The following is a 13948-nucleotide window of genomic DNA, read 5'->3' as shown; positions in this document are numbered from 1 at the left end:
TTTCTGGGGTATTTTTGTAATTAAGGGTCTAGTTAACTTTTAAAAGACAATTTCAGAAACCCCTTTTGTTGAAAATGATTTAACATTTAATAGGACAGTACTATTTATATTAAGATACAGCATCAATGTGTATAAAGAACGTACACATACAAACGCATAAACACATATACACACACAAACATACATATATATATATATATATATATATATATATATATATATATATATATATATATATATATATATATATATATATATATATGGCCGGATTTAGGGGGTGCACAGCTTCGTTGCAAATATACACCATCTAAAATGAGAAGCTAGTAGTAAAAACAGCAACACTTTCCGAAACTTTCTGCCATCATGTTTTCGTTTGGGGCTTAAAGAAAAGAGTTTTGCAAAAGGTATAGTTAAAGTTGATTTTCTAAAGGTTGAAGGAAAAGGATTCACCAAGCAAAGCAATATAACTTTTGCCTAGTAGGGAAGAAAACAGAAGCCAGGATGAGAAAACAATTTTTCCTGCATATCACTTGCAACCTCCTTGAAAATACTCCCCCCGGTCTATGTATCAATTGTCAGGCGTAAAGAATATTGTCACATGTCACTTTGAAGAGTTTCAATGAGACTGATTATTTTGGTAGTTATGGTGCACCCCCTCAGAAAAATCTGGATCCGTCCCTGTGTGTATATATATATATATATATATAACCGATAAATGTGGTGACCCAGAAGGATTACTTGTGGATAAAATTAAGGAAAAAATCAGGGCAAAAATTTTCTACATTAAACAAAACGAGATGAGACTAGAAAAGCTTTTTATAGAAAGTCGAAACGAGACGAAACTTAAATAAATTTACAAGACGAGACGAGTAATCCTTATTTCTCATCTCGTCTCGTGAGCAACACTATAGATAAGAAACAAGTACTCTCAGTTGATAATTTAAGAAAAAGTACTTTCATCTAAAGGGACTAAAGTGACAATTTATAAATATGTGAAAAGTAGGAAAAGTAATTATGTAAGCTTTTGAGCAATAGAAAAAATTGAATCACCTGTGAAAATTTGTGTAACCAAAATACTGAGTATGTCAAGCTTTAATACTATGCAAATAGGTTGAATAAAGAGTAGTGGCAACACTGTTCTAACATCAGAGAGCTGTGTCCCAGTACTATATACAAGATTTGTATAGCTCTTAAGTAGGGACGTACGCAGGGGGTGGGTCCTGGGGGTCCGGATCCCCCCTCGAAATTTCGACTTTTGTGTAAATTTAGCCTAATTTTAGGGACAATTTTAGGAATTTTAATATAAAATAACCTCATATTGAGTTTGGACCCCCTTCCCGAAATAAATTCCTGCGTACTCTACTGCTGATAAGGGAATGTTAGGTGATGAAGTGTAACAACTCTGTGTTATTCAGTCAAAAGCAGCAGTGCTATAAAGTAGAGAAGGAATGTGAAAGCTCCATAACAATATTTTTTCTAAAGACGAACAACGTATGTGGATCAAGATTGAAATAGCGCGTTGGCAGGGCTGGATTAACCCATCTGGAGGCCCGGGGCTAGAAAAAAAATTGTGACCCCTGCTGACTTTACCTAATACATTTCTGTGAAAGTACAGTAGGAAAGTTAAGGAAATATGTTTCATACTTTTGGTCATATTTTATTTTATGATGACGATTGTATCTTCATGGTTCTTTTTAGATAGATAGTTGAGATTTTGATCTGAATGGAGACCCTTGTCAACCTGGAGGCCCGGGGCTATAGCCCCCCTAAGCCCCCTCAATCCGGCCCTGATGAATTATAACAATGTTGCTATTACTTTTTATCCAGTCCTTCTAATTCACTTTTACTATCGTTATTATGTTTCAGTACCTTGTTGGCTTTCCCTGAATTCTCTGTCGTATAGATGATATACGCGTGCGTGTCCCTTAATGACATTATGACCCACAAGGTATTCCCCAATGCCATGAGCATTCAGCGCTGGCGCATGACCGGTACCTCCATACCCAAATACAGCAAATGTTCCTGGTTCGTTGATTGTTATCCATAGTTGACCTAAAACAATACGCATAACAGTGTTAGTGTTATTTAAATGCAATTTAGAAAATAATAATAATAATTGAACTTATATATATATATATAGTATATTGCGATAACTTTCGTAAAAAAAAAAGTATAATTAGTTCTTGATGAAATATGGTGAATATTGAATGTTTCTTGAAGCTTCATGATCATCCCCACTACTTAATCAAGAACGATAAAATTAATTTATCTCCTCCCTCCCAGTTTAAAAATAAGTTCTACTATAACTCTCCTAAAAGTTACAATAATTAGACAAAATATGACGACTTACTCGTTATTTAGAACTGAAACTAGTAAGTTTGATCGCTTACACATTGCATAGAATTATTAGTAATAATAATAGCATATGTTGTGAATGTTCCATACATTATGGATAAACTTTAAGAAAACAGGGTTTGATTTAAAGAAGCTCATTATAACAGTATCTCGGATGTTAAGAATGGATAATAAGGTTAAGAATGGATTTTTCTTAGAATTCGAAAATTTAACTTCACTCTCTGTCTGCTATGCGCAGTTACCACGTTATTGCTATAGAGTTAACAGTTATTAAAGAATATCACACTATTCACTCACTAATTACTTTAAAGAAGCTACATACGCTCAACAACTAAGCATTGATAATTTTCACATACAACTCATGCCAGTCAATGCATAATTTGGCTTCATGAACGACACTCATAGAACAATTACATTCTCGAGTCTATTGCATTAACATGTACACCCATCCGCAAAAGTATCTCCCCCCGTAAGTAAGTGCTCTAATTCCATTACTTGCGGTCCAGGTAATTTGCAGTTGTGAGAACACCTAGACAGATGCAATCCAACTTACACTAAACTTTTCTCGGCACTGACAGCAGCTGGTAGCCCTGATCCAGGTGTTTATTCAGGTAAAATTATAAAGTAGGTGACTAACGAAACAGTTCTCCATTCTAAGACGAATTTCTATGATATGGATCGTGTTTGCCGAATAACACCATATTTTAATCTCAATATTATTGTGTATGTAATGGATTATTTCTTTATATACTGTATGTTTAGAGAAATAAAAATACTGACCACGCATGAATCAGTAAATGCTTGAAAGTAGCTGAAAATATCAAATCTAGAACAACTACTGGAAATAAGTTTGTAAATGATTGTCTCCATTGAGAGACCGTCTCCTCCTTCCAACATCTTTTTCTTTTTGGACGAGAGAAAATCTTGTTTGTTACACTTGAAATAGAAATTGAAACATTTGAAAAAAATTGAAATTGGCCGGGATTTGAACCTGGGTACGCCGAATAGAAGTTCAATGCCCTAACCACTTATCTACCGAGTCACTTCAACTTCCATCTAAATTATTAGCTAGTTAAAATCGTTACATCGCTGTCAATTAAGAGGGGGAAAACTTGGTGTGAAGTGTCTTAAGCAAATTGCACGCTTTTACCATTTCAATATTGTAAAACTCTTGTTTCGATTATAATAAAATAAAGAGTGTTATGTAGAAATAATAATCAAGAGAATTCAAATCTAAATTGTCCAAGTAAATTGTTGAAATAAAGGATTGAAGTAGTATTAGTGGATGTTGTTGCAACATTTAGGTAGTTTAACGTCCTGCTTGAGCATCGAGGCTAATGTTATGTGAAACTACAATTTAAATATATATCTCTTTGAGTATTTCTTTAAAATTATATTCTTTCACGAGCCAGTAATAAACATTGCAGATTGACGAGTTCAACGTTTTATCCACATTACTCGATATTGAGGAAATACAACTCTCTAATTGTTGGTCCTCTAAGACGTGATGTGTGGCCTGAACACTCAAACGTATTTTTATATATTTTTTTCTCTTTATTACGTTATTTTGTATGGAAGTTCATTTGTGAAAAGTAGAAAAAGAAAACTAATAATGTAAACAACCTGAAACTCAAGGTATCCCATGCTGAAAGCGTCGGTGGACCAGCGATGGACAACTAGCGACCTCTCGGCAAACATTAGATGCTCCGCAGCGACGATCCGCTGTGGCCCTACTTCCGTTTTGAAAATTATACCTCCAGCGTTCCACCAGTGGCAGAGACGAGACGAAACGGCAATGAAGCACAAAATTACTCCCCCAAAATATGTTAAATCACCTATATGCGTGATTTGTTTACATTACAGTGAGTCTAAAAAAAAAACTTTAAAAAAAAGTACCCCGACGCGGGCGAGAACCACCAACGTTACAATCCGAAGGCGCGTGTTCGTCCGACTTCGCCACGAAAGAGATGAAGGAGACGTCGCATGTAAAGGGATAAACCATTGAGGTCTTTTTAATTTGGCCTATCAGAGTGCTCCTGTAACCGAGTATATTCGACGATAACCGTTTGGGATTAGAGGAAATGCGTTCGCCATATAATTTTATAATAAAATTACGTGCATCTATTTACTTTATTTCAGAGTTCTTCATATTCACTTTCTAATGATCGGCGACAGTTGCCATCAAAATTCATACTATTATACGCACTCATCTCAATGTTTTTCACTTCATAATGTAGAGGCAGGGCTTACTCCTGCCCTTGGAGCTCACTTTAGAAACAATTCGTCTGGAAAAGTAATATATAATAATAACCGCATGCACGTGACTGCCACAATGACTTACTCGAGATTTCCTTCTTTAACCCCAAAACAAGATATATAGACGTTCCTCAATGAGGAACATATCAAGAAATATTCTTCAAGTTAAGGCTACGTCATCGGTTTCAGGGATGGTTCCGATTTACGTTACAATTCTTCTGTAACATAACCTCTAATTTCAAAAGAAAAAAAGACGGTTGAAATTATATTTACATTCTTTGAATTATATCAAATAGAAATAGTGTGTGCTATGTTTATCTAACATAACTACTAGTATATTTTTTGTCTTTGTATGAGGAATTGATGGCAAAGTGTGAAAGCAAAGAACTGTCATTACAGCGACCCGCGTTCGAATCTGTGGTGACATTTATTATTTTTATAGGAAGGTATTGTTTACGTAATTGATATTGTAATTTTGTTTTTCCTTTATTATTATTATTATTATTATTATTATTATTATTATTATTATTATTATTATTATTATTATTATTATTATTACTAGTGTAAAGTCGAGACTTGGGCACATATTTTATATTTTATAAATTCTCTGATTGGATTTCAAGTCTTTTTGTCGAATAATCAACACACTCTATTGTAGGGCGTTTGGGAGAGGGAAATATTTTATTTGTTGCTTTTTATTTGTTTACATGCACGCTACACCAAGCCTGGATACTACATTTCACCTTTCTATATCTATGGGAAGTACCCTAAAGGTTGTGATGACCATAAGAGAGTAAATGAATAAGTGATGAGGTCAATGAACTTTGAGTATTAACAACAATTTGCGTGTTTCGGTAAAATATGACAAATGATGATTTGTGGATATACTAGAGTTATTCGGATCATGCAATAGTTATGTTATGAATAGTTAAGATATTGAGCGTTTTGCGTATTAATATTGCTTTTTGGTTTGGTTTTCAGGTTTGGCAACACATAGAAGATTGAAGTCCAAAAATTGCATGCTCAGCATATTTTATTGTTTTACTTCAGGCAAGGGATGAACGTGTGAATAGTGTTTGTGATTTTTACTGTCCTCAATGTTTCTGTGTTTTCCCCTGTTGTTAAAGAGTTACTGGAAACACTGTAAAAGTGAGTAAAACGCGTAAAAGTAGGAAATATAAGGTACTGAGGAAGGTTCGTTAAATTAGTTAACTTTTTAAAAAAATAATCCAGTACCCTGAAACACCAGATTTCAATCAATATGAGTATCTGTCCAGTGCCGTTCCGTAAAAAATCAGGGCCCGAGGCGAGAGCATATGGCTGTGACTCCGTACATATGAGTGAGGTCTCTAGAAAAGCTGGGAAACGCCACCATGATTGTCGTAAGAAAATTTTCAAAAATAAATCCTGTTTTTCCTTGATTTTGATCACTTTTAATACTTTTCCTCCTTTTCTTTTATTTATTTCTCCCGAATTTGGCACTCCCTTACTTGGGCGCCCGGGGCGATAGCACCGCTTGCTCCCTTCACGGCACGGCACTGAGCCTATCAAGGGTCCGAAGCACTCTAAAAGCCAATTTCTCCTTTATGGCCTTGCGTGTTTGTACGTCTTTTTAGTTGTCAATATAAAATTGAATTCTCTGGGCTGTTCTTTGTGCATAATATTTTACTATTTTATTATGACTGAAATCAGAAAGTTTCACCATTATTAAAATTGGAATCGTAAAAGTGTGTAAGCACTGAATTCACTGCACATCCTTCTCTTAGAAAAGTGATGTCTTAGAATAGTGGTTTAAGCGTTAGTTTTGTAATGTTGGGATCGCGGGTTCGATTCCGGCTGTGACAGTTAGGGGATTTTTTTATAAGTTGCAATATTGATACTTTTGATGTATACTAACATGAATAATATTCAATTTCTCTGGATCTCAGAGTTGAGACGATTTCCTTCACAGGTGAAATGCCAACAACACAAAATTACGTTATCCGTTAAACCTTGTTTCGTACTTTCTGGGAACGCAACTTGTTTGGATAAGAATTGATGAATACATAAGGACCAAACACGTTCTTATTGCTGCAGTATGGGCCAAAAATGAGTTCCTAGCTGTGCACAAATTGAAAATAGTGATCGAACTTACAACTCTAGTCACGAGAATGATCCTATTTAAGATGTCACATCACGTTTCTACCTGGACGAAGGGCGAAACAAAATGCATTACTGTTATCAGCTAACAAACATTTATATTTCATTTCTTGTTGTCATAAAATGATATATCAATCTGTAAATCCATAAACGTAATAATATTATTGCGTTCATGTGTAAACCTAAGAAACGTCTGACATACTGTATATCTTTTCTGTTCCTATGAATAGCTTCGACTATGACTTTCTTTCCTCCTGTGGTAATACTAATAATAATAATAATAATAATAATAATAATAATAATAATAATAATAATAATAATAATAATAATAATAATAATAATAATAATAATAATATAAAAGAATAACAGAATTACAATACCAATTACATAAACGTTACCTTCCCATACAAAAATTAATAATTACCACGACGGGATTTGAACCCAGCTATAAGCTTGCATTTATAGCTGCAATGGGAGTTTGCTGCTTTCACATTTTTAAAAACAAATCGCCCCAACCGGCGTATTGTTCGCCACTGTTACCTCATGTTCTTTCGACGTATTCCAAACACTACAGAGACACAAACACAGAATTACCGAGGACAGTTAAAATTCCGACCTTGCCCTTTAGGGGAATTCGAACCCCCAGTGGATTGCGACTCATGATCTGAAGCCGAACGCCCGAGATCACTCGACTAGTGCCACATGCTCAATTTGCCACAAATTTATCATATGACTATAAGAAAATAAACTAGTAGTTATGGAACATAAACATAGAACTGTCTATTTCTATACGTGTTGATACAATTCAAAGAATGTAAAAATAATTTGTCTTTGTTTCTTCTTTGGAAATTACAAGTTATGGTAAAGAAGAATTGTAATGTAAATCGGGATCATCCCTGAAACCGATGACGTAGCCGCAACTTGAAGAACGTTTCGTGATATTTTCCTCATTGAGGAACGTCTATATAACTTGTTTTTGAGTTAAACAAGGAAATCTTGAGTAAATCATTGTGACACTCACATACGCATTAGTATCTTATGTATATTTTTCCATGAAACGAGTTTAACTAAGTATTAGTTTGGGTGGAAGATGAAGTAGGGCGGTAGGTAAGTGGTTAGCACATTGAACTTCTATTCGGTAGACCTGGGTTTAAATCCGGGCCAGGCTGAAACTTTTTCAAATGTTTCAATTTCAATTTTAATGCATACTTGCTGTGACAAGCAAGATCTCTTCCCTAGAAAGGAAAAAGATTTTGGAATAAGGAGAATTGGAGAAGGTCTGTCAATGGAGACAATGATTTACAAACTTATTTCTAGGAGTTGTTCTAGATTTGATATTTTTTTCTACTTTTAAGCATTTTTTGATTCATGCGTGATCAGTATTTTTATTTGTTTGAATATACAGTATATAATGTAATAATACATTACACACACAGCAATATTGAGATTAATATATGGTGTTCATTGGACAACACGCTCTGAACCAGAGAGATTGATCCTAGAATGGAGAAATATTTCGTGCGTCATCTACTCATAATTTTACTTGCATAAAGAGCTGACTTAGTGCTACCAACTGCTAACAGTGCCGAGAAAAGTTTAGTTTAAGTTGGGTTGCATCTGTCCGGGCGTTTACAAACTGCAAATTATCGGGACCCCAAGTAATGGAATTAGAGCACTTAGGAAGGGAGATACTTTTGCGGTTGGATGTACACATATGTTTTACTGAAAATGCACTGAAGACCAAAAACATGCTCCAGTGAGAAGTGGGTCATATAGAGTCTCATCAATTCTAGTCATACTCATACCAGAGAATTAGCTTTAAAAAAGATTCTTATTTTCTTAATCTGAAGAAGATTATAAAATTCTCCATGTAGTGTAGTGGAAATTATAAAATTCTCCAAAATTTGTAAGTATAACAAAGTAAATATAACTTAAAACACACACGCACTATGTTTTTTGGCTCCACTGACAAGCTAACTTGCATAAAAAATGAAACTCTAGAATGTAATCGTGTTTAATGATGCATATTTATAGGCAGCATATCGCTTAATGCAATTAGCATTCTGTATATAATAAAAAGTAAAGCTGCTCAATCCAAGGGCATAATTGTGGGACGTTAAACAGAATTATTTTATTTAATTTCAATCCATAGTGTTCGATACAGATTAGTGTTTTTAATGTGACATGTTAACCAGACTTTGTTATTTTACCTTCTAAAATGTTTATAGTTCATAAATTTTATCTTTTCATAACATTAGTAGAAAAAGTGTGATATGCGTAAGGATATATATCCTTCTTAAAAAGCGAATGAAAGAGAAATAAAACAATATACTCACTCTATCACCGAATTCTGTGAAGGCTACTTTTGCAAAATCTTCAAAATAATCAACAATAATATCATTAGCCCATCCTCCAAGATCTTGAAGCGGTTGTGGCAAATCCCAATGAAATAATGTAATCTGAAAATATATACACAGAAAATTAAATTTCAATATGTTGATTTCAAGGAGAACTGATCTTGTAATTTCTTCAGTAGATTTTAGTTTTTTTTTTTTTTTTTTTTTTTTTATGAAATACTAGAAAGAACGATGAACAGTTAATTTAACTGGGAATGTTCTGGGTTTATTCTGTTCGGAAAAAGAGCAGCATAATGTGAAATCAGTTAAACAATTACTACCTTTACAAAATTATTCCAAAGGTAAAGTGAAATTTACAGACAAGAAGAGCTGAAATACATAAAAAGTTGCAGTTTCCCCAAGTGTTCTGATTGAAACAGAGAACTTCATTTTACAATGAGATGCACTGAAATACTAATATACAACTTACGATGTTACATCAAAAGAATGTTAGTAAAAAAGTCACCCGAACGTTGATAACCAACTTCTGGATGAAGACCTCTCTAACTCTTTTCCATTATTTTCTCCATTGTTCCATGATTCCATTATTTTGCATATTACTCTGCTTTTTGATTTCTTCACACTAACTTCTATCAGCTATGAGGTAGTATTCTAGTTAATCATTTTTACTTGAAATATTGCCCAACCACTCGCTTCTGTGCCTAATTTTCATGATTATATCTTTATTCCTGTCATTTTTGTGAGCTATATAATTCTTTGTCGGTAATTCCCAGCATAAATGTATGCATGCTTTGTGTAGTCTAGCTCGTTTTAGTAATGTCCACGTCTACGATTCATATTTTGAAACAGGCAGAATTGGGGCGGACCTTGATATGATTATTTCTTAGACCGGAATCCTCACACAAGCTTAGTGACGAACCAAAGTTCTTAAGTTTGCTAAACAAAACAATTCTGCAAATCTTAGATTGTAATTCGAGTGCCAAAACCACAATCAGCTATAGGAAGTCAACTATTAAACAATCTGGTAATCTTAGCTTTGCTAAGTAGCTTTAGCCTCAGCCAAGGGTTAAGTTCAGACAATTGCAAATCGTCATCCTAATAAAGACGGTAGTTACCGACCCAAGGTGGATATTTTAGCAGTAAATTAAAGAGATTGAATTCCTTGCAGAATGATTGCTTTTATTAGTCCTAGGAACAATATAGATTCCAGAAGCAAGGTGAATGAACTATATGAGTGAGTCTCTGATGTAGGTAATGTAAAGATAACGTCAAAACACAAAATATAAATAAACTCTTCGGCAACTTTAAGGAAGTGCATCAGACCGAAGATAAGTAAGACTTCTTGTGGAATTTGGGCAGAGTAAAGTTTCCTAATATCTGGCTCTAACGACGAAGGCACACTGTCTATGCAGGTCGGCACTATTTACAAGACTAAAGTCTAACCAAATTCTCTAAAATGTGTTCAAAAAGTGACGATCTCAGGCTAAAAGAGGTTTGGCTAAGGATGTTACCTAATACCTGGCTATGAGGAGAAAGTCACCTGTCTATTCAGCTTGGCACTATTTTCAAATACTGTTAGTGGCCCTGAATTGCACTCCATTTCTGTCGCTTTCGTTTGCAAACGAATAATATTTGAAAATATGATTCTTTAAGTAATTCTTTTCTTTTGTATTTTCCTGTTGTATTCGACAACCCTTATTATCAACACGAGAGCTCGTTAACCTTGAATTCTTGATATGTTGCCCTTTGTTGACTCTCGTACCAAATAAGGTAGGTAAATTGTCCTTCTTTTCCCTTGTACAGCCAGAAATTAGAAATTATAAGAAATATGTAAACTTATTACATAAAAAGTGTTTCCATGTAAGTACTATTATTAATATTATTATTCTTAATATTATTAGTGTTGAGTACTCTTAAAAAGGATTTGTTTAACTTTTAATTTAATGGCTTCGCTTTTGCTAACCGAGTAAGATAAAGAATTATATAATTAGATTTCCTTTTTTATAACTTGTATGTTTATGCAGTATGTGTTCTTATTTTCTTATGTATACGGACAACGCTCCACTTCTTCCACACACGACAATGCCTACTTGGTTCCGTCTTTTGCTTTTCTCAGATCACATGTACCAACTACACTACTTCTAAAGATTGTAAGAACCTTCTTTGGTCCACATGAAGAGACTTTTATTCCGTACACATATATGAACTGTTTACCCTAATGCAGGGTGAAAACTAATTACCGTCCTAAAGATTATTCCACCTTCTTCATTCCACTGGAAGCGTTCCCCAGTTACTGCGAAACCCCTACCTCTGAATTTTCGTGCCTAGCGCACTTCTGCGCTCGTTCCAATTTTGCTTCCGGCTCGTAGATTGATGTCTTGCATCTCTTTGTTTCCGATACATTAATGCCTATATAATCTCCTGTTTCGACTACCTCAGCAGCTTATGCCCAAGTACACTGGGAGGAGTATACGATTAAGCCTGGTTTCTCCCGCTGCCCACACTCTGTGAATCCTTTAAGCTTTGACTAGGTGCATAATCTCCTTATCCTTTAAGCTGCGGGCAGGTATCAAGGTAATCTCCTTACTCTATCCGTTAGGCTTCGGCCAGATAACAAGATAATCTACTTATTCTTTAAGCTTCAGCCAGATCAAGGTAAACTTATCCTTCAGGTTTCGACCAGGTATCAAGGTAGTCTCCTTACCACATCTTTAGGTTTCGGCTAGATTTCAAGGTAATCTTATTCTTTAGGTTTAGGTCAGATATCAATGTAGTCTTTTTTTTTTCCTATTCTTTAGGTCATGGCCAGATATCGAGGTGATAACCAGTGGCGTATTTATAATTTTGTTTCGGGGGGCTTTGCTAATTTTAGTCCTGGAAATGTAAAAATTCTGCAAGATATTTCATTTACTTTAATATATTAAATAAAATTTCGAGGGGGCTTAAGCCCGGAAGTCCCCTTAAATACGCCACTGGTAATAACCAAATCCAATTAATCTGGCTGCGGTAGGGCTTTTTGTTCATTGAACAAGTATGCTGGTTAGTGCATTCCTATAAAAGGATGCTCAGGTATACTAGGAACGAAGGCCGCTTGAACGAGTAGTCTGGTGGATGTTCTCCCGAAGTGGAATGCGAACTACAATCAGGGTTAGTTGATTTTTAGTTGAGTCACTTTGAATGTGATATATCAGAATCTAAGTTAGATTTCGGTCTTGTAACACTGCTTCATAAGTGGATGTAAAAAGAGGATGCTACTTAATAAATTTCTATGAAATGTTTGGTTTGATGAGTAGAACTTTTTGTAGATTCTTCACCATAAGAAGTATCTATTGTAGAAGTTGTCCAGTCCGTATTCCGTATTGCTGTAAAAGTTCCACAATCTTTTAAGCATGGCCCATTAATACACAAAACATTACAGACGATACTAAACCTATTTTTGTTTTCATTTGATTTAGAAGTTTAGTGAGAATGTTATTTATCACAATAAAACCTCTTTTCACTCTGTGCAAGATACTATTATTATTTATATTTTACCAAACAATGTGTCTGTATTTGTATAAACAATCAAACAACAAATCGCTTTATTTTATTCTCATCATCTGTATAGGAATATTAACTTCTTTTACACAACACTGTAATATGTAGTATACATATATGACAGTAGAGAAATATTTCGCTAATAAGAAAGAAATTCTCACTTGATCACATGGGGAAATTCCCCTCATCCCCGTTGATTCGAACCATGCCTTAATTATATTTTTAGTTCTGTGTTGGTGTTTGCTAAAAGAACAAAGTTATCAGCAAAAATGGAATGACTAAAGTTCCTCAATTTATACGTATTTTCTTGTACTTCTAACTGAGACCAAAACACATTTAAACCACGTTTGTAAAAACTTTGGCAGAAATGTTATCACCTGGCATACCTCTACTCTTTCTGACATACCTGACATACGTACCTTTGTATGAACAATCAAAGGGTATTATATTCTCCTTTATAAATGCTAGAGATAACTTTGATACGATGTTCTTCGAACTCATTCTATATTTTTTTTCGATAATCAGTCACTTGATGTTGCCTTACAGGCTATTACTCTAGGACTTTAAACTGAACATATCATTTTACTTCTTTTATAATATTTAAGCCAAATGTAGTCTCAGAGCGAGTACAAAATGTTTCCTCATTCTTTGATTTATTTATTTATTTTTGGTACAATGTTCTTGTTTCCGTAGATGAATTGACTTGCTAAATACAGATTTCTAATTTGGAGAATAGATTTCTGCTAGTTCGCAATTATATATACGATTGTTTATGAAATAAACGAAATTTGACATGCTAATGTGATTGTTTGAAACTTACCATGGGTTGGATGTTATTTTCAAGTAGAGCATTAATTAAATTATTGTAATAATCAATACCATCTTGGTTGATGACATCAATAGCTCCAGTTGGCAATATTCTTGGCCATGAGATTGACAGTCGATAGAAGTCCACCTGAAAAATTGCAACGCAAACTTCATGTCTTTATTCTTCCTTAACAGCAACAGTAATAACAATAATACATACTGATAAAAACATCTCAAAATATATTCAATCAGACTGAAATTCACTTTTTGGTAGGACTCATTGTCAACTGGAAGATTCAATTTAAAAACTGAACAAATAAGTCTTTCATAGAAGTCCAATACATACTATACAATGTACTGTAATGTGAATAAAATTACTCCTGAGGTTGCAATCTGGTCTAACACTGAAACTTTTACGGATTCATCTCTAGCGCACTTCCTAGGACAGCAATTAGGACCTTTTCTCATCTGGAACAAATGAAGATTCTGTCCCGTCC

General features: G+C 34.4%; 1 protein-coding gene across 1 annotated transcript in view; it reads right to left on the bottom strand.

The window, feature by feature from the left end:
- LOC145679186 (myrosinase 1-like) overlaps positions 1–13948 on the bottom strand; it is a 42473-nt gene that overhangs the window by 25127 nt on the left and 3398 nt on the right. The window contains exons 3-5 of the mRNA XM_081749774.1: positions 13465–13599; positions 9083–9209; positions 1870–2052 (exon numbers count right to left, since the gene is read on the bottom strand). Of these exons, the coding sequence (XP_081605900.1) occupies positions 1870–2052; positions 9083–9209; positions 13465–13599 (445 nt within the window). The remainder of the gene's footprint in view (positions 1–1869; positions 2053–9082; positions 9210–13464; positions 13600–13948) is intronic.

The sequence above is a fragment of the Thermobia domestica genome, chromosome 2, assembly GCF_964235325.1.
Source record: "Thermobia domestica chromosome 2, izTheDome1.hap1.1, whole genome shotgun sequence".
NCBI lineage: Eukaryota > Metazoa > Arthropoda > Insecta > Zygentoma > Lepismatidae > Thermobia > Thermobia domestica.
Note: the sequence above shows the minus strand (reverse complement) of the source record. Positions and strands in the feature narration are given on the sequence as shown.